The 18,953-nt window shown below is 43.3% G+C and overlaps 2 protein-coding genes across 2 annotated transcripts in view; one reads left to right on the top strand and one right to left on the bottom strand.

Annotated features, from left to right (window-relative positions):
* T265_02675 (hypothetical protein) overlaps nucleotides 1-14,105 on the top strand; it is a gene marked incomplete at both ends in the record, with an annotated part of 77,549 nt that extends 63,444 nt beyond the window's left edge. Inside the window, 10 exons of the mRNA XM_009166977.1 lie at nucleotides 517-680; nucleotides 2,695-2,958; nucleotides 4,062-4,210; nucleotides 8,285-8,455; nucleotides 9,322-9,417; nucleotides 9,845-10,033; nucleotides 11,029-11,065; nucleotides 11,973-12,064; nucleotides 13,600-13,671; nucleotides 13,854-14,105. Of these exons, the coding sequence (XP_009165241.1) occupies nucleotides 517-680; nucleotides 2,695-2,958; nucleotides 4,062-4,210; nucleotides 8,285-8,455; nucleotides 9,322-9,417; nucleotides 9,845-10,033; nucleotides 11,029-11,065; nucleotides 11,973-12,064; nucleotides 13,600-13,671; nucleotides 13,854-13,964 (1,345 nt within the window). The remainder of the gene's footprint in view (nucleotides 1-516; nucleotides 681-2,694; nucleotides 2,959-4,061; nucleotides 4,211-8,284; nucleotides 8,456-9,321; nucleotides 9,418-9,844; nucleotides 10,034-11,028; nucleotides 11,066-11,972; nucleotides 12,065-13,599; nucleotides 13,672-13,853) is intronic.
* Nucleotides 14,106-14,797: 692 nt separating this feature from the next.
* T265_02674 (hypothetical protein) lies at nucleotides 14,798-18,348 on the bottom strand (the record flags this gene model as incomplete). Its single annotated transcript, XM_009166976.1, has 5 exons — nucleotides 14,798-15,178; nucleotides 16,393-16,617; nucleotides 16,642-16,901; nucleotides 17,177-17,381; nucleotides 18,205-18,348. The coding sequence occupies 5 exons, from the start codon at nucleotides 18,346-18,348 to the stop codon at nucleotides 14,963-14,965; spliced, it is 1,050 nt and encodes a 349-aa protein (XP_009165240.1).
* Nucleotides 18,349-18,953: the final 605 nt, after the last annotated feature.

Genomic DNA, 18,953 nt, shown 5'->3' with positions numbered 1-18,953 from the left:
GCAGTGACAAGTTAAAGGAATACCCCCAGTTTGGGAGTCATTCATATGCTCCAAGATTGTCCTTTCGTATACAAGTGCTGTATTGTTATTGCCACCATCGATAGTTTTCAAACAAATAACTTATCAGTGAGTTCTGCCAAGATCCTAGTAGCTGAGAAGAATCGTTCAGCTGTAACACCCTTCCGTAACCCCTAAGCCACCAGAAGGAAGCACGAAGCCTGGGATACTGCCAAGTTGCCCAAGGTGAAGTTGAAAGGCAGAGGTCAGGTTCGAACCACGGACCTTCCGGTCAGTAAATTCGCGCTCCAACCACTTGAGCTATCTCGCCAAATCCTAGTAACTGCGGGTGTCTAGCAATATCGACTCGGAAAGATGTTTTATTTAGTTTCAAGAGGACCGAAAGTTTCTGTTCTGGTTCATAAAAGGATGAAGTTTTGGATACGTCTAAGTTTCATAAATCTCAGCATCGATGGTGGGGAAATATCAAATGTCCTATTTTCTCGATCCTTTTTCTAGTTACTCAATGTATTACGAAAACTTGCTGAAGAATCAACACAGCCTACTGTATGCCAAAGAACGTGAAATTGAAACTTTGAAAGAAACCTTGAGACAAAACGAACTGGAAACAAATGTAACGGTGCAATTTCAAATGTCTGAGCAAGCACACAATCTTCTGCTAGGTAATTTATCGTTTTCTGTCTCAACGGTATCGTTGTTACCTAACATCATTCAATAGTTCTAACGAAGACGACTGAAATAATTGTCCACACTTTAAAAACAACGGTTCAAATGGCAGTGGATCGTCAGCCTACAATATATTCGCTCGTCAGAAAATGGTAACCTGCAATATGGGTGTGCTATACGAACCAAACATGCTGCCACACTCAATTACTCACAGTAGATATGTCCGTGCATATAGAATGATACTTACTCGTACTATTGCACATGGGCGTGTTGAGCACTGTTCAAGCCAAACAGCGTCTCCAATTGAAACCGAAGCAGTCCGTGTTACCTTCGTAATGGCTCTGGCCAATACGTCATCAAACTACGTGACTTCGTGGTCTACATCATTTGATGGGATCGCCACCCGACCAGAAGTGAGCGATGATACAATCATATGTAGGTTGCTTGATTGACTCTACCGCTAACCCAGGTAGCTTCGGCCTTAACTGGATCCCAGACAACACATCTTGGTAAGCTTCTGGGATTCTAAAGGCTGAAAATCAATTGTACCGCCTCGAAATCATGAGAACGAACAAAACATGCCGAGGGAATAAGGTGAATGTGCGCAGGGGATAGCCTGGACGGGAGAACTAAAAGTGGTGCTGGCGAAATACCCTTATTTGTATATTACACTGGTGTTAATAAGGGACTCCATTTGACCTCTCGTTAATGGCATTTTCCAAATGAACGCGTTTCAAAAAGATCATCTGGTGTTTCAGCTGAAGCGATTTAAAAAACATCACAGTATATTTTCGCAACACAACATACTACTCATGAGTTCTAAGACTCTCCAGTAAACTTGAGTATTAGGTCGCGTCAAAGAACGAACGCAGTGTTCTTTCGAGGAACCTTAGCGGCTAAACTACACAAATTGGCGGCCTTTCTCAGGCGTTTTCTATCTTGCTTTTTCTCTGTTGCAGCTATGCATCTCGAATCCGTCAATTCGCGTGCTTTCGGCAAATTCATCGTTTTCATGCATTCAGCATTTGTTTCGTTCCATTTTTAGATTTTGTAGCTTTACTAGTTCCAGTGCCCTCAGAAGATCAACCAAATTTTACCACGAAAGAAAAGACTGGAACGGACGTTACCGATAAAATTAACCTAAAGCGCAGCATCTGACCACAACACAATTCATTCATGGATATACTGTAACCCAGTTTGGCACAACGGGCGCCGCACGCCAACGGCCAGAACAGCGATAAGAACAGGTATTAGTTACGTTGACAGTGGTCAAACGTAAATTCCGTCCGCAGCTAACCGAAAATATACACCCATTGATTCTTCAGGGGTGGTCTTGACGAGATTAACCAAGACACAACGATAGCTGACGGAATAAACACTTGGCTGAACGAGAACGCTGGGCGATGACAACAGATTGTTCAAAAAGTTTGTTGGATCTGTGAGGTTTGGTTCATTTGGAAAAAGGAAAAGTAGTGTTTATTCATGATAGAACGTCCCATTAGGGCCTGTTTTTTCAGCGCTACTTATGCAAATATTCACTTAGTTACAGCTAAACGCGTACTACCGCGTGGGACTATACATAAAATCTGTGGGAACTTTACTATACACAATGGGGGCTAGTCTGCAAACGTAGAAAGAATACTTCCTCATAATCATATATTCACTCTTGGTGAGAATTTCGGGTATAGAACTTGAAAACACCTATAGGGGAACAGAAAGTTGATGTAATCCGACTGGGGACCTGTGTTAGATTCTTCTGAGAAGCCATCATTTGAATAGATGATCAACGCGAAACGTGAAGTGAACTCAACTAATAGGCTGCACAACTTATTCCAACTACTAATACGAGTTCAATCCGAAGGTCAAGGAACAGCGCATTGTTGCTTGGTGTTTCGTCGTGGGCTGAATCTGACTGCATGATGAATGTCACGACTGAATTGCGACAATAGCCTTATTAAGAGAATGAAATGAGCTTTAAACACACTCACTCCCATTCATCTTCATTCACAGAGGTGACTGCTTTGCGAGCGAAGATAGCGGAGCTGGAGGACATCAATCTTAAGACAGAAGCAAAAGTTCGCAATCGCGTGCGAAGAGAATTCAGTGTGGCGATGCGCAAGTTATTCGGGCTCAGTTTTGAACAAAAATCTCGCATTGACCAATATCGTGACCATTTACATGCAATCACGCTGCAACGGATTGCCGAAGTTCGTGAAGAAGCCTCAGCTGAGATGGCTCGAATCAAGGAACGCAGCGGAGCAAGAGCTTCAGCAGGTGATTTGCTAATCTCGTTTTTCATTCTTCGCTGAGGCCAAATAACCTCGATTTTCGGTTTTTCTTTCACTACGTAGATATATTGATTTTTCGAGCTATTTGGAATGGTGTCCAACACGGAACTGTTGCATGATTGCTCATCTATTTCAGTATACTGTGGAACACGGTATAAATCCTGGCTTATTGTCCATTTAGTTGAACCTGAAGCGCTGCCTTACATACTGAAATCTGGATACTGATAGGCCAACCGTGCTGCCGACCTAATTAAACCCTTCTTACTGACTGACGGATACACGGACCAAAACATTACCTACAAAAACACTAAAAATGTCCTCCAGAGTAACCTGAAGGTTAACCGCAGTATGATGGGGGCTTTAGCAACAGAACTCCCGAACAAGGGATGGACATTGTTTTTAGGTATATAGAAACTCGAATGAAGGCAAAACGTAGACAGCATTCGATGTGTCTTCAACGACTAGTGGTAAAGTTTACCCTAAAAGGAATTTCGAAAGTGTTTTGCTACCCATAACATGATGTTTTGCGTAAAACATTTATACGCACCACAGTTGCTAGTCAAGTTAACAACCGGATTTGAATACTAGAAGCTGCTTCGAAATTGCAGTTTCAAAATTATTGTTCGCTTTCATTTGTCCAATGCATGGTGAACGTGAAATTAGAGTGAAATGCATTGTTCATAACAGTCAAAACATGTTCTGGTACTTTATGGCTTGAATTCCTTCGAGGGCGGTCCATCTTGTTGTCGGCCGTTCGCACCACCTACTCGTCGTCATCATCATCACCAAAGACACCAACATCAGTGTTGACTCTGATGCATAACTGCCGTACTACCACTTACTCCGACGGTAGAAAAAACGAAGGGCAACTATTATTTCTCAAATGGTAGCGGTTTGGGTCCTGCGAAGAAGGTCGTCAACAGTAGAACTGCTGATCCTAGTATTTGTTCTGAAGATAATCATTATTGCCTGAAAACATCTATCAGCGTAAAAGCAGCGAGCGACGATAATTCCGACTAAATTGAACAAAAGATGACAACCCATATAAAATGAACCCAAGGATGAAAAACTTTTTTGATTGAATTTCAGAGGATGAACTAGCCGAACGAAATCTCCGCCTCTCTCGTGAGGTCAATACACTGCACCAAAGAAACATCGGGCTCCAGCAGATGATGAGCCGTCTCCGTGTCATGGCCCACTGGCAACAAACTACACTGCGGTGTGCATTTGAAAAACAGGTAACTGAAGGAGCGAACGCTTTTGAGTTTGTCTTCGAAAATGAACTGTCCACTTGTGAGCGAAATGTCTGCAAATGCCGTTTTTTTCATGACAAATGGGTGAGGAAAAGCTCCATAAATGTTCAAGACCACTAGTTGGATTTAAATCTCGAGGGTAGATACCGTATGGCCCAACCTAATTGTCTTCACCCACTACATCGTGATCCGTATCCCTTCTCAAAATTCAGCTGTCTTCTTCGTTTCCCCCTCCATGTTTCACAGCCTTCCCCACGCCATTGCATTTCACCGGGATGTTGTTCGATTATGGGCGTTACAAAAGACAAAAAATCTATATCATAATATAACAAAAGGAGTATGCCTGAAACGATCATGACCTAAATCACTATTCCTATGCTCTGTGCATGTCATGTTGCAGGACACTACAGAAAATGAGAAAAATAATGATAGGTTAGTACACCTCATCCTAATATCACCGGAAGCAGGATAGAAAATTTGAATGGCATTCCGCACGTGAGCCTCAGCATCGCAGTGTACTGATGGACCTGACAAACTGAGGTGTTGAACAAAGTGCACGTGGGAACGTAAGCCAGCATCTAATAGCTTACTGAAAATAGTCTCCATCATTTCTAATGTCTATAAGTTTAAGGGTTTCAACCGATGGGTTGGGACACGATAGATGACTGGAATTATCTACCATGGGTCGAGTGTATCTTCGGAGAGGACGAGTTATGTAAGGCAGCACTTCCGAAGTAAGCATCATACCCTAATTTTAAAGCGGCACCTGGTGTTGTCAGATACCAGAGAGCAGCAATCGTTCCGTACGACCAAATTGCAATTCGCCACAGATACACCATTAAACTAAACTGGGAAAATTGTCTTTGCTATGGACCTGACCTAATAATAAGCTCTTGAACGGTGATTGTGGACAGGCGTTGAACGTCACTTTATGCTCGCCTCCCACGTAATGTTATTATCTCTGCCGCTTATTTATCTTTATTCCGCAATTATCTGCTGCTGAAAAGGTTGGTCCTCCATTTTATAAATGCTCATTCGTATTTATCATTCTCTTCATAAACAAACCACACCTCTCGAAACACATTACATTTCCGAAACACAGAACGCTTCTCTCAATAATGTCTTTCGAACAACTGCATCATGCTCGATGTTCACAACATACGATAAAATCTTCCTTGGGCTATCAAGGAGTTAACTGTCAAAATCAATATGATGATCAGGAAAAGTTATCTGCTGATGAGCTGACCCATTCACCCGTTCAGTCACAGTGATACCGAGCACTGATTCGAACATTTGGATAGGATTGTAGTTTGACGCTGACAGGAAAAGTTTACCGCCGACATAAAGTTAGTAGTGACCAAGGGCTTTCACACTTTCGTCGCCTTACACCCTCGTCATGAGGACCCCAAAAGGCAGACGAGCTAGGAAGGATCCCGTGACCAACCCATAGACCATTAACAGTAAAACTACTACATGAAGACAAAAACCACATTCTCATTTGGGCAAAATACACTCATTCGAAAAATAAGTTGTTGTTAACGGGAAACCTGACTAAATCCCAGCCGAATCTCTTGCGTATGAATGTGCTGCATGAAGGTCACCTCATGCTTCAGTTGGCACGACATTCGAGATATTGGAGTATATATTCATGACGGAACACATTACTGAAAAGGATGCTGAAACTACTACGACACTTCACGACATGTATATCTCGTAAAGCGGCCTAGAATCGGCATCGACAAAAGCAGCCTTGCCCAAAGGACGTCGTCGGCTCTGATGACTATTACTCCATTATACGTTAAGTAAGCCATAACATGATAAGGCTCGGAGGAAAAAGTTTATAAAACTCAACAAATGCTATAGATCACAATCCACAAATCAGCCAGCATTATGACAACTTCCCACTACCATCAATGCAAGGTCTCATCCCAGGTAGTAATTCGTGCACTATCAATCGAACTTAAAGCCAGATTTCTCTGAAAACGGAGCCCAGTGAGAGAACGCGTGTGTATTGGCTTGCCTTTAGGGTTACCTATTCCAGAATAATGGGTTATTCAATGCGGTCTTTTGAGGATTTTTTCGAGGGATGTTTTGTGTAAAAAAAGGTTACAAGGTGATACCAGCTGTAGTCCAGCGCACAGCTCCGTAAGTGTACTAGCATGGAACTAAGATTGTTCACCGTCTATGATCCACTCAGGCAAATGCAGTGGTCAACCCCACACAATACGTCCATAAAATCAACCAAAGGAATAATAAGTAACAGGTAATAATAAAGAGTAATAACATCAACCCCGGAAAAGGGGTCAGCCCTACTATTCTGGCACAAAGTTAGGCTGTTATTTACTTTCGGTGGGGTCCCTGATGCTGACCTCATGGAAAAAGTAGTCCCAATACTTACTTGCTTTGCGGTGAACATTCAGATGTGCCCAGGAGTGTGGGCTCAAAGTGCTCGGTCTGATTGGTCTAGCCAGCGCTAATAGCACTTCAGAGCGTTGGTGAACAGCTCGGTGACAGCACAGTTGTGTGGTTGTTTTCTTAGTAGTGATTACTCACCCCAAAATGGTCAAGTCGCGAGAAATCAGATGATACCGTCATTCGAGGGCGAATTACAGATAGCTTTACTTCATCAGAATATTTCATGTTGCCCTGTTCTTACAGTTTACTGCCGCAATTCGGTCGAAAAATCATAAAATATGCAAGGCGTTTCACTTGTTTAATCTCATATCGCCGTCTTAGACTACTTGCGGGCCGTGTAACACAACCTAGACACTACTTACGGTTAACCATTCAGCTAAGCCCTCTTCCGTGGTGATCCAGCGTCAAGGGACGCATGTGGCTGCAGTGTCCTTAGGACAAGTTTGAAGAACAATCGTTTCTGAGTCTACAGCTGAAGGGATCCTACAACCAGAAGGTAGTACGGTATTGTGGTTCAACATAACGAAAGGCTACGTCCACCATACATTTCGAGACAATACAAACCTCTTCAGAAGATCACCTGAGTCAGCTTACTGTCAAGGATGACCAGCTAACTACTACAGCTACAATCTGATAAGATGATGATGGTTGCAAACCAGCGCCTATTTTAGAAAACCATGGGCGAACTTTTAAATTATTTCGGAAATAGTGTATTCTTCTGTCCCCAACGCCAAAGCTGTTTGATACCGCACAGGTAAAGTCCGGCCGAAGAAGTTTAGTCGTAAACAAACCATGTTTGATCATCCTGCGGAATAAGCCGAAAACTCTACTTCCAGACCATGGTTCATTTCTGCAATTATGAGTCTAAAATGGGAAATACCAAGATGTCAACAACTTAGACCGATTTCACCCGGGTTTGCGTTCAAGCTGTGAAGTGCATCAACGTACACGACTAAAAAGAAACCAACCCTCTTGATTTTGAACAGCGTTCGACTAGACATGGTAATATGGGTTTAACATCAGACTACAGATGATCTTTGTTCGAGGACTATGTAAGGGAATATCGGACAACGGAGAACAAGAAATGGCAGAGTAATTCCGATAACATACGGACGGCAGTCCAGCACGTACTACCATTGGGATTTAGTGATAAAAAGGGCCTACAAACCTCCAATATCTGTCTGCTGCCATTTCAGATAGGACGGTAGTTTCGAAAAGTAACTGCTTCATCCCAGTCATTCAGTTTTCACAGAAAACTGCTTCCTAGTCGATCCTCCTAGAATAGAGAAGTCCCCCAGACGGAGCCACTCTGGTTAAGTCTTACGGCCGGTACCTCCTGAAAGGGACACTACTAGAATGGATTAAAAAGCGAATGACAAAACGTCACTAAAGCAAGCTGGTGACAAGCTTGCTACGATGGACGGTAGAGGAATATTGATGATAAAGGCTGTGTTAATTTGAGTAAGGTCACTCGGAGTGAATCACTTTTTTTGCCATACTATCGCCATTTGTTCATTTATGCAGTTGTTGTTTTTTAATTTTGAAACCATCAGGCCAAAAAGAAGTAATTTGTAAAGGTGACTCTGTTACCCTCCCTGTTGTGGCTTACTAATACGAAAACATTATACCATCTGAATTCTGCAGATCAGTGGTGTCGAGGAACAACGTAATCAGAGCAAGAGTCAAGTTACGCGGCTCGGTATCCTATCAGAACAGCGAGTGAGGATGCTGAATGAAGAGATGTCAAAACTACGAGATCATTTGTCTAACACAGAAAAGCATCTGAATGATATGCGAAAAGCCCTTGATAAGGAGGTAAGTCCACCGAAACTACATATGTATGTCAGTCCTCGGGAACTTTATTCACTCATAGTATTCCAATGCTGGACCACAAACCCCATCTACCTTAGACTCACCGCACTCCAGAAATAAATGCGCACCAGGTTAGCTGGGAAGCATTAGCCATGGGGGGAAGGGAACGTATCCTTAAGAACAATTTGAAAGTGAAGGAACAAACTTGCTGATAACGTATTTATCAACCCCTGGCGAGTGTACGCTCACCAACGCACTTATCCCAACAAAGCATTGGAAGTATGTTAGCAGCCCCAGGATTCGAAACACGCTATACTAAAACTCAGGACAGAAATCACGTCTTTTTCAAGCAATATAGGCATAGACAGGACTGGTGCACGCTTAGGTTTAGCAACCGAAGTACGTACAAGCTAACGTTTCATACACAGTGTTGGTAAACCCGCAGTGCAGCTTCCAGACATCACGAATCTGGGGTTCATAATGTTCCACTGTCAAAATTCGTTATTCACTCATGAGCTATGTGAATCGAGGGGACTTGCTAGGGTTACCCTTGTAGCTTGATGTGTTAAGCTCTGTAAAGCCATTCTGGAGGCCGAGAAGCCATGAATAGCCACCTTGTTCGTGTTTGGATCATCTGTGGTGTGAGACTACCTACCTCTGGAGGATCCTCTAACCCTGGAATTTAAAATACACAGATGAGCCCCCAAAAACCTAAGTGAACCAGCGTCAGTCATTCATGACTAATCGATTCCATCGACATTGTTAGCAGTAATTTGCCAGAAATATCTGGACGAACAACGGTTTTGCGAGCTTATATCCGTTGGTCCAGTAGGATTAAATATGGTCTGTCATTTGATTTGTTCCTACAGATGTCGGACAAAGTTGAAAAGCGACATGCAGCTGAACGCAAAGCAGCAACAGATAAGCAAATGGCGATGGTGAAGCAAATGCACATTGACCAACTGGTAAGTCGAGTTATGGCATCGTGAGCTGTAAGACAGTCTATAAAGAACGCAGAAGACAACTAACCTAGTGCCTTAGCCGATATTTCGAACGGGATGATGAATGCATCGCACTTGTAACGCTATTCAGTGATAATAATAGTTGTGTTCCCTTATGGCAGCCGCACTTAATCTCCCTTCGAAGGTAGCGGGCTCTATGTTCCCGGCTACAACCAGGACACTGATGATCAAGGCCGTGTCATCACGGAGGAAGCGTTGTCTGGAAAACACTCTTCTACGACTAGTCACTCCAACTTAACAGGGACATAAGTCGAGAAAGACTAATGTGCACCAGTTATCATCATCACAATGCGTATTTCACTAGGAAAAACTCTTTTGAGCGTCAGAAATGTATCACAGTGGATCTGTAATTTGCTCGTATCCGATACAGATGGCCGAGATCGCTGAGAAGAATGCAACTCTGGAAAAGATGGGATCACTGTTGGACGCAAGTGCGAAATCCAAGAAACAGGAAGCCGATAAATCCGTACGTGAAGTCGATTTGTTGCGCAAGCAATTACGTGAAGAGCGGAAACTGAAGAAGTCGGCTATCCACAAGGTGGACGACCTAATGTCACAGGTAAGCAAACCTCAATCGGATTTTTTAAAGCTTAAAAACCGTACATGGAAGACGTCATCATGTCGCCCTAAACAGTCTAATACTTCAAGGAGTGAAGGGACCCTCTGGCAAACATACGTTTCCGATTTCGATCTAGTTCGGAACCTGTGGAACGTGCTGAGGCGGCGTGCACAAAGGTGCAGAAATCTTTGACTACGAATGTTGTGTGCAATGCGTAGATGTTCCTCCCAGTCTCTCCAATGACACCCCTGTATTGATGCACCAATTATATTAGGAATCGCCACCAATGAGTAACTGTCTACCACTACATCCCCATATTATCGAACGAAACTGTGGTAGCTACACGCACCGTACAAGTACGCGGTTTTAAAGCTGAAAATGACGATGAGATAAGACTGCTTTGGCAATAGCAAAACATCAGTCAAACTATCATCCAGATATTTACCGGTAGTTTTGGGGGCGAAATGTAGACTGTAATAATTTGTCACGCCAGTTTTTAACGGCTCCGTGTTTTACGACACTTCCTAACCAAGTAATTTTTTTGTAAATTCCGAATGTATTTTCTAATGGAACCCGTTGCATGCTGACCAAACTGAAGTTTAAAAAATTAGCAACTCGTTGGGAAAAATCCCACCACGATGTAACTGGAGAACCCAAATTTCCGTTCGTGTAGGAAAACAAATTGATCAAGCAGCAAAACCTAAGGGTTTTCATTGCCAAACCTTCAACTTGGGTGAAGGATGGATTCCAACGTCACCTGCACCACAGTAACGAGAAACATAACAATGTTGTCAGTGTTCCGTCGCGAAGCATTTAACAAAAGCAGGGTGCAATCAGATGGCTGTTTTAAGGGTTGGTAATGTAAGACAGTTCCGCTATCAATGGTGTTTATTTGTTTTAAGAAATAAGGTAACGAAGTAGTTATGGCATATCATGGGAATTTTTAAATACACTGACGTTCAAAATATTAATTGTCCCCTCTAAATCAACTTTAGCTTTACGAATTCGAGACTGCCTACTCTTCTGGTCAAAGTGAGTTGCGCTGTTTTCTGTATTTATTACCTATGCTTAACAGTGAAACATAAAGTCAGTTTCGATTTTCAAGCAATGGTGTCTTTTCGGATTCGGATGTGAGTCATCTTCAACTCGCTAAGTTCTCCTGAAAAAATTCTACCGGGTTTCCGAATCACTTTAGAAGTTAGCGAATATACACTCATTTGCAAACTAATTTGGTTCTTCCGAGAGACTCACCTGGAACCCAGCTGAATCTCTCGTTTATGATGTTCTCAGGCAACTGAATGTGCTGTACCAGGCCGCCTCATGTTTCAGTCGCTCCGATATTTGGAATATCGCAATACATGTTTATCTTTGTAATGTACTACCCATAAGGTTGCTGAAAATCCATTGACAGCCGACGACCGGTTTCGCCCTTCTTGGGGCTCATCAGGTAGGCACAGTCCCCGAATTTCCGTCAACCTTATGTTTAGAAGTTAACATACAACGATGAGATACAACGATAAAAAGATGAGATGAATAATTAACAGCTGGAAGTTGGGCCCAGTCTTATTTTAAGTTACAGTGACTATACTTTAATTTCAAATCGTTTGTCTTCACCAAAAGTCAGCCCTTCACTGAAAGGGTCTAAATGATTTATTCACCACAAATTACCGCCTCAAAATGGAACTACGGCCAACTAACCTGTTTGGGAACATAAAGTAGTGTATGAGAAACGTATAGCAAGGGAGAGTTAGATAAGTAAAAAAGTTCAAAGCTTTTTCTATTCTGCTGGTGCTGTAGGCCCACAACCGCTGAAGAACTCTGCTATACTGTCCACATAAGCGTAACTATCATGCACTTGCGGTGATGCTACCGTTTTCTTTTTTATGTGACACACCACATAAACCATGCATTTGTACTCACGTCCATGGTTTTTAAACAGATCGACCTGGAGTCAACCTACCAACTGTGGCCCCTAAGGGTGAAGCAACAGCAGGGGGAGCCAGAAAATTGTCTGCCGAAATACAACGACCGGTGACTGTAAGTAATCGTGATAACACGACAAGTTGTTTGAAAACAAAGTCACTTATGATTTGCGTTTTTTCTGCACCCTTCCGCCTTCGTGTGGGTCACCAAGAGTTGCCACATCTACGATAATCATCACATGGAATATGTGTACCTAAGAGGGATTTGGATGTATCGGCAATCGCGTCGAGAATCAATAGTGACTGACTCATATCAAGTAGATTTGAAGCAAACTCATGCCGAAAAAGCGAGGACTGTACAGTTGTTTTATCCTTACTGGGAATCGTGAGTGGTGCGCACCTCGGTCACCCGGCTAGTCGTTTGAACACTCAACCGTTCAGTCGCGAACGATTGATAAACAACATAACTAACCGACAGATAGACAGTACATTGTGCCACTCATCCTTCATTCACGGAATCCACAGCAGAGAGAATTGTAAACTTCCAAATCTTATTTCGTCAGATGCACACTGCTGATGATTGAAGCGGCTGCAGAATGCTTCTGGGCTCTTCAGCATACATTAGCTTCACTTCCGAAAGATTTTCCAAGGTCTTCTTACAGGGTCACTTTGCAACTTAGCACTAGTCTAGAACACTGGGGCACTGCTTTCGACGTCGGCCAACATCATTTTGTTCTTGAATGAGATCCCTACATCCAGACATACCAAGAGCATACTATTGAACATAACTCACCAACGTACTCAATATCGTCGCCCACCTCAAACGTCCAAAATAATAAGTCACGACAGAGAAAATTTAGAAAGCGTTTTTTCTCAAACAACTATTAACTCAATTAGAGTAGACTGACCGTTGGTGGACCGTTAGTGTTTATCTAGCTGATCACATGCACTCACGGATGTCCTGAAAAGTTTCAAGCCATGAGCTGGAAACTTACGTAGGTGAATACGGCGAACTAAGTTCGGATCTCGAAAATCGGACTACACAGGCAGGGTATTTTCTCCTCATTGAAACTCCCAAGGTTGGTGTAGTTTAAAATTAGTCGGAAGACGCGCGGTCCCGGCGCCAACAGCCAACAAGCGCTAAACAGTCACGTGACAGAGCCTATCCAACCCCCCTGATAAGTCAATAACTGCGACAGACCTCTTGGGACTGAACTTTTCCGGACTTTTAAATCAGCAATAAATAATCCTGAGAATCAATTCATAAAGGCCTTCCGCTTACCTTGCAACAGGCTATGGGCAAAGTTTCACTCTTCTCAAGCAGTCGAGCTTAATCACACGACTCAGTTCAAAAATTAATAAGGTTCGACACACCTTTTCGAATGCCAAAACCAATGGGGCATTTGATAGTAAGGCGCTAGACATCGCTGATTTTACAAAAACACGTATGGTGATTACTCTGAACGTAGCCACAAGGATAGTTCTAAATTTTATGCAGCCAGTTAGTTCACCCAGTCTGCCACAAAATAAATACGGCAAATAGATCTGTCAGGCACATCCATTGAATAAAACCTTGTCCTACCAGTCGTGTACTCAAGAACTCTAACCAGTCGTTTATAAATACCTTATCTACTTTTATTTCAGTACGAGGATTTGGTGGCTAAGAAGTCGGGACCATATACTTCGAAACACTATCTACGATTTCGACAGGAAACAGTAAGAGAAAAAACTAGCACATGATTTCCTTGTTCAGCTTAAAATATGGTCTGCGAAATCTAGTTTAATCATATGACAAAAAACTGGTCTGTCTAGGGCTACATATATAAAGCTATCCTTTGTATTTTTATGCATCCATTTGCACTAGCCGTTCTGCATAGAGATTTCTACTCTATTTATAGACTCGTGTTCCACAACTTCGTGAACGACTCGCACAGCAAATCTTGAGAAACGGCTCAGGTCAAACGCACATGCACTTTCTCCGGACGCATGACTATTCGGAAACGGAATAGAGCTACTTGGAATTCAATCGAACTCCACCCCATCGACGACCAAAGCCGTTCAGTCAACGCGAAGCACCTTATTCATTTTGCAGTAATGAACAATCCCTGTACCCATGAAACACTTAGCGATCCAGCAAAGATCATAAATTCAACAACTTACTGATTCACATTGACCTCAGTTTGAGTTGGAAACACGTGGGATTTCAGCAAAAATGAAAACGATGTTTATGTCTAGGCTAAGGACATTGGTACAACAGACACACAAAGACTTAGTAGGAATGATCAAACAGTGAAAAGCTTGAGGAACTATAGAACATTCTCATGATAAAAAAACACAACCCAACCGTAGCACTACCAAACGACCAAGTGACACGACTACCGGATGAACCTTGACGGACCACACTTTTCATTATATTGCTGAAAATGCTTCGATAACCCACGACCGGTTACGTCTTTCTTGGGGCTCACCAGGTAAGTGCAGTTACCGAGTCTCTGTCAACTTTATATTCTGGCTGAACCGTAATTGTACGCGATTCGCGAACAACCAAAACGATTCGTCCCGGGCAGTCCCCAGAGAATATGATGTGCAGGGGATTGCGATAAAATGACAGGAATTGACGGGTGACATCAGTACCTCACTGTTTAATGAGATGCCTGTGCTGGTTATAATACTAACATGCATTGGCCAGCTGATGACTAGCAACGGGCCTCTGAGAGTTTTGCCGTTGACGTTTTTGCTTCAGGTTTACATCGAATTCGAAGACTCACGCGAAGTGGAACATCCATCTGTTTCAAAGACCCGAGATACCTGGACCGAAATGGAAGTTCTAGTATTTATATTTCTTGACACTGAATAGGAAAACGATGCGACAGTTGAACCCAAGAAGCTCCGAAACACTGAAATGAGTGAACAATCACAGACTAATGAGTGAATTCAGTTGAACAAGTGTCCGCATATTGTGTAGTTGTGGAGTAAAATTTTGGCATGTCGACAGTTACAAAAAGTATCATCCTGTTAAACAAGCAGCTGAGTAACGGTAAATTCCGAGAGATTCGTTTTGAGCTCGACGTCGTAAAATAACCGATGGCTGTAACCTACCGTAGGATAGGGTATGCACGAGACGGTGAACTTCTGACGGACAGTTATCATCCGATAGCAAGAGATATATACAACCTCTTGGGGATAGCAGTTTGACCGCTTGGACGAGGAAAGCATCAATGACCTAAATAAGGTGAATGGATACCAACAAGTTTAGTCGCAATAAAATCAACTGCTACCGTAGGCGGCAAGAAATTATATAAGACAATAGTTGTATTCTTTTAATCACATGCAGAGAAGGTGAACTAAACTAAAGCAATAATGGACTAACTGTAGGGGGTGACTGGCGAATTCTGACCACCATTTTCAGACTATTTAAAAAGGTATGGAGCATAATGTCATGGGATCTCTCGAAACACCACGCTTATGGTCGCATACGGAATATTGGAATGTATAACAGAATTAGCCACACAGAAAGATCGCACAAACTGAGACGTAGTTCAAAATCATAGCAGAGGAAATTATATGATCCAACATCAAAGCAAACCAACGGAAGTTGAGGTCGCACGAACTTCTGAGGTGGAAAGTTAATCCACCGTTTTAGGAAGTATACCAACCATTGTGAAACTCCAAAATTTTTCGCGCATGTTGTTAGTCAGACCGCCCGGATTTTTTGCACACAAGGGAAAAGTTGGCCATAGATGAATTAATGTGACACCCCCCTTCGTACACATCTTGCATCCAATTTTTTGGCACTAATTCTTCATCCTCACCCTTTGTAAATAATATATAGTGATAGTACAGCTGTACTACTCTTTCAGTGTTTAGCTGTCATACCACTCGGAGAAAGTACGGGGGCTGAGATACTGTCAGGTTACCCAAGCCTGGACAGGGGCAGTCCAGTCTCAAGAGCCGGGTTCGAACTGGGACCTCCATTCAGTGAGTCCGCTCATTCACCACTGAGCTGCCTCGAGCAAATCCTCTACATGGGACATGATAATCACGGAGACCGAGCACAGTACAACAACTGGGGAACTTTGCAGGTTTACCGGCTTTATCATTTAGGTGCTCAAGCCTAGAAAAGAAAACAAAAAGAGCTCCAATCGAAGTCTAACTCAAACACTTAACCGTAAGAAAGAAAAAGGGTTTCGACGGACTAAAGGGTGTGAATGGGTTATGGGCTTTAGAGAGGACGAACCACGTCGGATATTAGTCACACCTCAAAGACTCAATCCAGCCTCCAAAAGATTGCAAGTTAAACAGACAGTCAAGATAAGTAATACTGAACGAAAAAATGGAACGGATCTGGTATCGCGAATCTTCAGTGTAACTCATTAAATCCTGAGCATGGCAAAACCTGCATAGATACCGAGCTACTAAAAAGTTTGATAAACTTACCTGCCTTCCCTTAAGGCCCCCAGACCAAGTGGACGCAATGGTAGATACAGATGCTTTATGCTCTTCAGCAGAAGTTGGGACGTATGGGGGGTTGAACAACACTATATCGACGCTGGATGCCAATCTGTCGGTCAACGGCGTCGTAAGTGAACACTGAACGGAATCGACCGGAAGAATTGCCGGAACGAGGTTTGTTTCCAACACACGCTTCGTTGCAATGCAAGCCTAGGGAGTCAATCAGCTAGTTACACCCAATCGATCAAATCTGCATACAGTAGGGCACACATCGGTGCAGATGTGGAAGCAAACACCAAGATTGGCATTACACAGGAAAGTGCTGATTATACCACTTCCGCTACCAACTTCAAGGGATACACAGGGTTGGACCGATTTTAAAAAATTGATGTCAGCTTCCAGAGCATCCAGAAACAAGAAGGAATCTTCGGAGGGAGGGTAAACATCCTTGAACTCAGAACACAGTAATACATCAGTGAGTGGGGTTTGCATGGCTAAAATAGTGCAACAGAGAAAATATACATCAATCAGCAGACATAAACAACTGATTCAAGTCTTCCACATTCTAACCTGCACGAATCACCATCACCATTATCACTGACAGCAACATCAGATGAGAACACTGCCGATTCACTGTCGTACAAGAGCAAGAGCCAAAGTCAATATTTAACATATTTGAATGAGTATGGTGTAAATGGACAGGGAATCGAGTGAGATGACACTGGCTACCTATCAAAGAACCATTAGTTCAGGTCGCCAATAGGATGACTTGAGCTAGTCAGTTCGGGGGGTGTTGTAGTTGTGTGTTCAGCACACGATGCATGTGTGGGGGGAGGTGAGTTGGACCATGGTAAGTACAACACACGAACAAAGCGTTTTTGCCGACAAAGGATCGGGTCGCGATGTCGTATGGCGATAGCTTCAGCCACTGCAATTGTGCGCTGCTGTACTGATCTGGGTTGGTTAGCCGGGGCCTTGTAAACGATTGATTACAAACGATTGTGCCCCGTTAATCTCAAGGATAGAGTGCCGGTCCACGCCCAAAATATGTTAGTTTACTCATTCTCTTGCTGCTGTGCAGCGGAATACATCGGACGCACGACTAGGCAACTCAGCCAAAGAATGAAGGAACACAATCCACCCTGGCTAGCTTCTGGAACCAGGAGGACGATAACCAGTTCCGTAGTACAACATTTAGCCGACACTGCACACAACGTGATACCCAGCCAAAGTTTCAGCGTTGTTTACAAGGCCCCGGCTAACCAACCCAGATCAGTACAGCAGCGCACAATTGCAGTGGCTGAAGCTATCGCCATACGACATCGCGACCCGATCCTTTGTCGGCAAAAACGCTTTGTTCGTGTGTTGTACTTACCATGGTCCAACTCACCTCCCCCCACACATGCATCGTGTGCTGAACACACAACTACAACACCCCCCGAACTGACTAGCTCAAGTCATCCTATTGGCGACCTGAACTAATGGTTCTTTGATAGGTAGCCAGTGTCATCTCACTCGATTCCCTGTCCATTTACACCATACTCATTCAAATATGTTAAATACCGCTCTCTTAACCTTTGCAATTGTATGACTTGAAAAGACCTTGCCGAAAACATGTTCGTCAACCCATCTGTGTTCTTATTATAAATGGGAATTTTCGGAAAGTCAATATTAGCAGACGAGTGTTGCTGAGGTCACAATCATCAGTTATCTTAGAACTTGTTAGGACGCGCCCAGACAAAAAAAGGCACATGTGCAGAGAATGATGCATCTCCAAGGTCATCATCAGTACCTCACGTTCCGGATAGCAGGTGCGTTGGCGGAACTAACCAAACACGGCTTAGCGACATACAACCAGCGGAGTGGGGCTGAAAGTGTGCACGACCGCAACACCGCCACTGGCTGTACGGAACGAACAAGGGAACGACGATAATTGGCCATTTAGTCATCGTACACAGAAGTTCTATGTTTTGTATGGACAACACAACCGTGTCTTTTCCTTATCGCGTAGTCTGGCTTGTTCGGTGCAGGCGTAACCAATGGACGGTCACCTACGATACAACAGGAGCAAGTGATAATCCCACGCGAGTTAAGATCATGTTGCCGGTTTGTCCGGCAAGCTTGAAATTGTGGTCGAAAATCCGTAATCGGTAAACAAGCCGACAACTAGGTTGTGCGACTGAGCGTTCAAAGCTCTCAAATTGACAAATAGCAGGCAACACCACTGTCCGACAAGCTATCACCATCCAACCCGTAGAAACCATGCGTGACTGCCACCCTAAGCCCTGAATCGGATTGCCAACGCAATTACCATGATTATTCCCCTTTATCTATCCAACCCTTTCCTAGGCAAAACCCAAAGCTCCGAAATCAGCTATCTCAGCCGATTCCAGTTCTAGACGCGCTTACGGCCGCTCTTTCTACCGTCCTCGCTTGATTTGTACATACACAATTATCCGTCTCTTTTGTCAACCTTATCTTCTACTCAATGAGGCCTTTTTTTCGCCACATTTTTTTTTACCTCTCCAATGGCGAAGATGAATCCT

This window comes from Opisthorchis viverrini, assembly GCF_000715545.1.
Source record: "Opisthorchis viverrini unplaced genomic scaffold opera_v5_34, whole genome shotgun sequence".
NCBI classification, from domain to species: domain Eukaryota; kingdom Metazoa; phylum Platyhelminthes; class Trematoda; order Opisthorchiida; family Opisthorchiidae; genus Opisthorchis; species Opisthorchis viverrini.
Note: the sequence above shows the minus strand (reverse complement) of the source record. Positions and strands in the feature narration are given on the sequence as shown.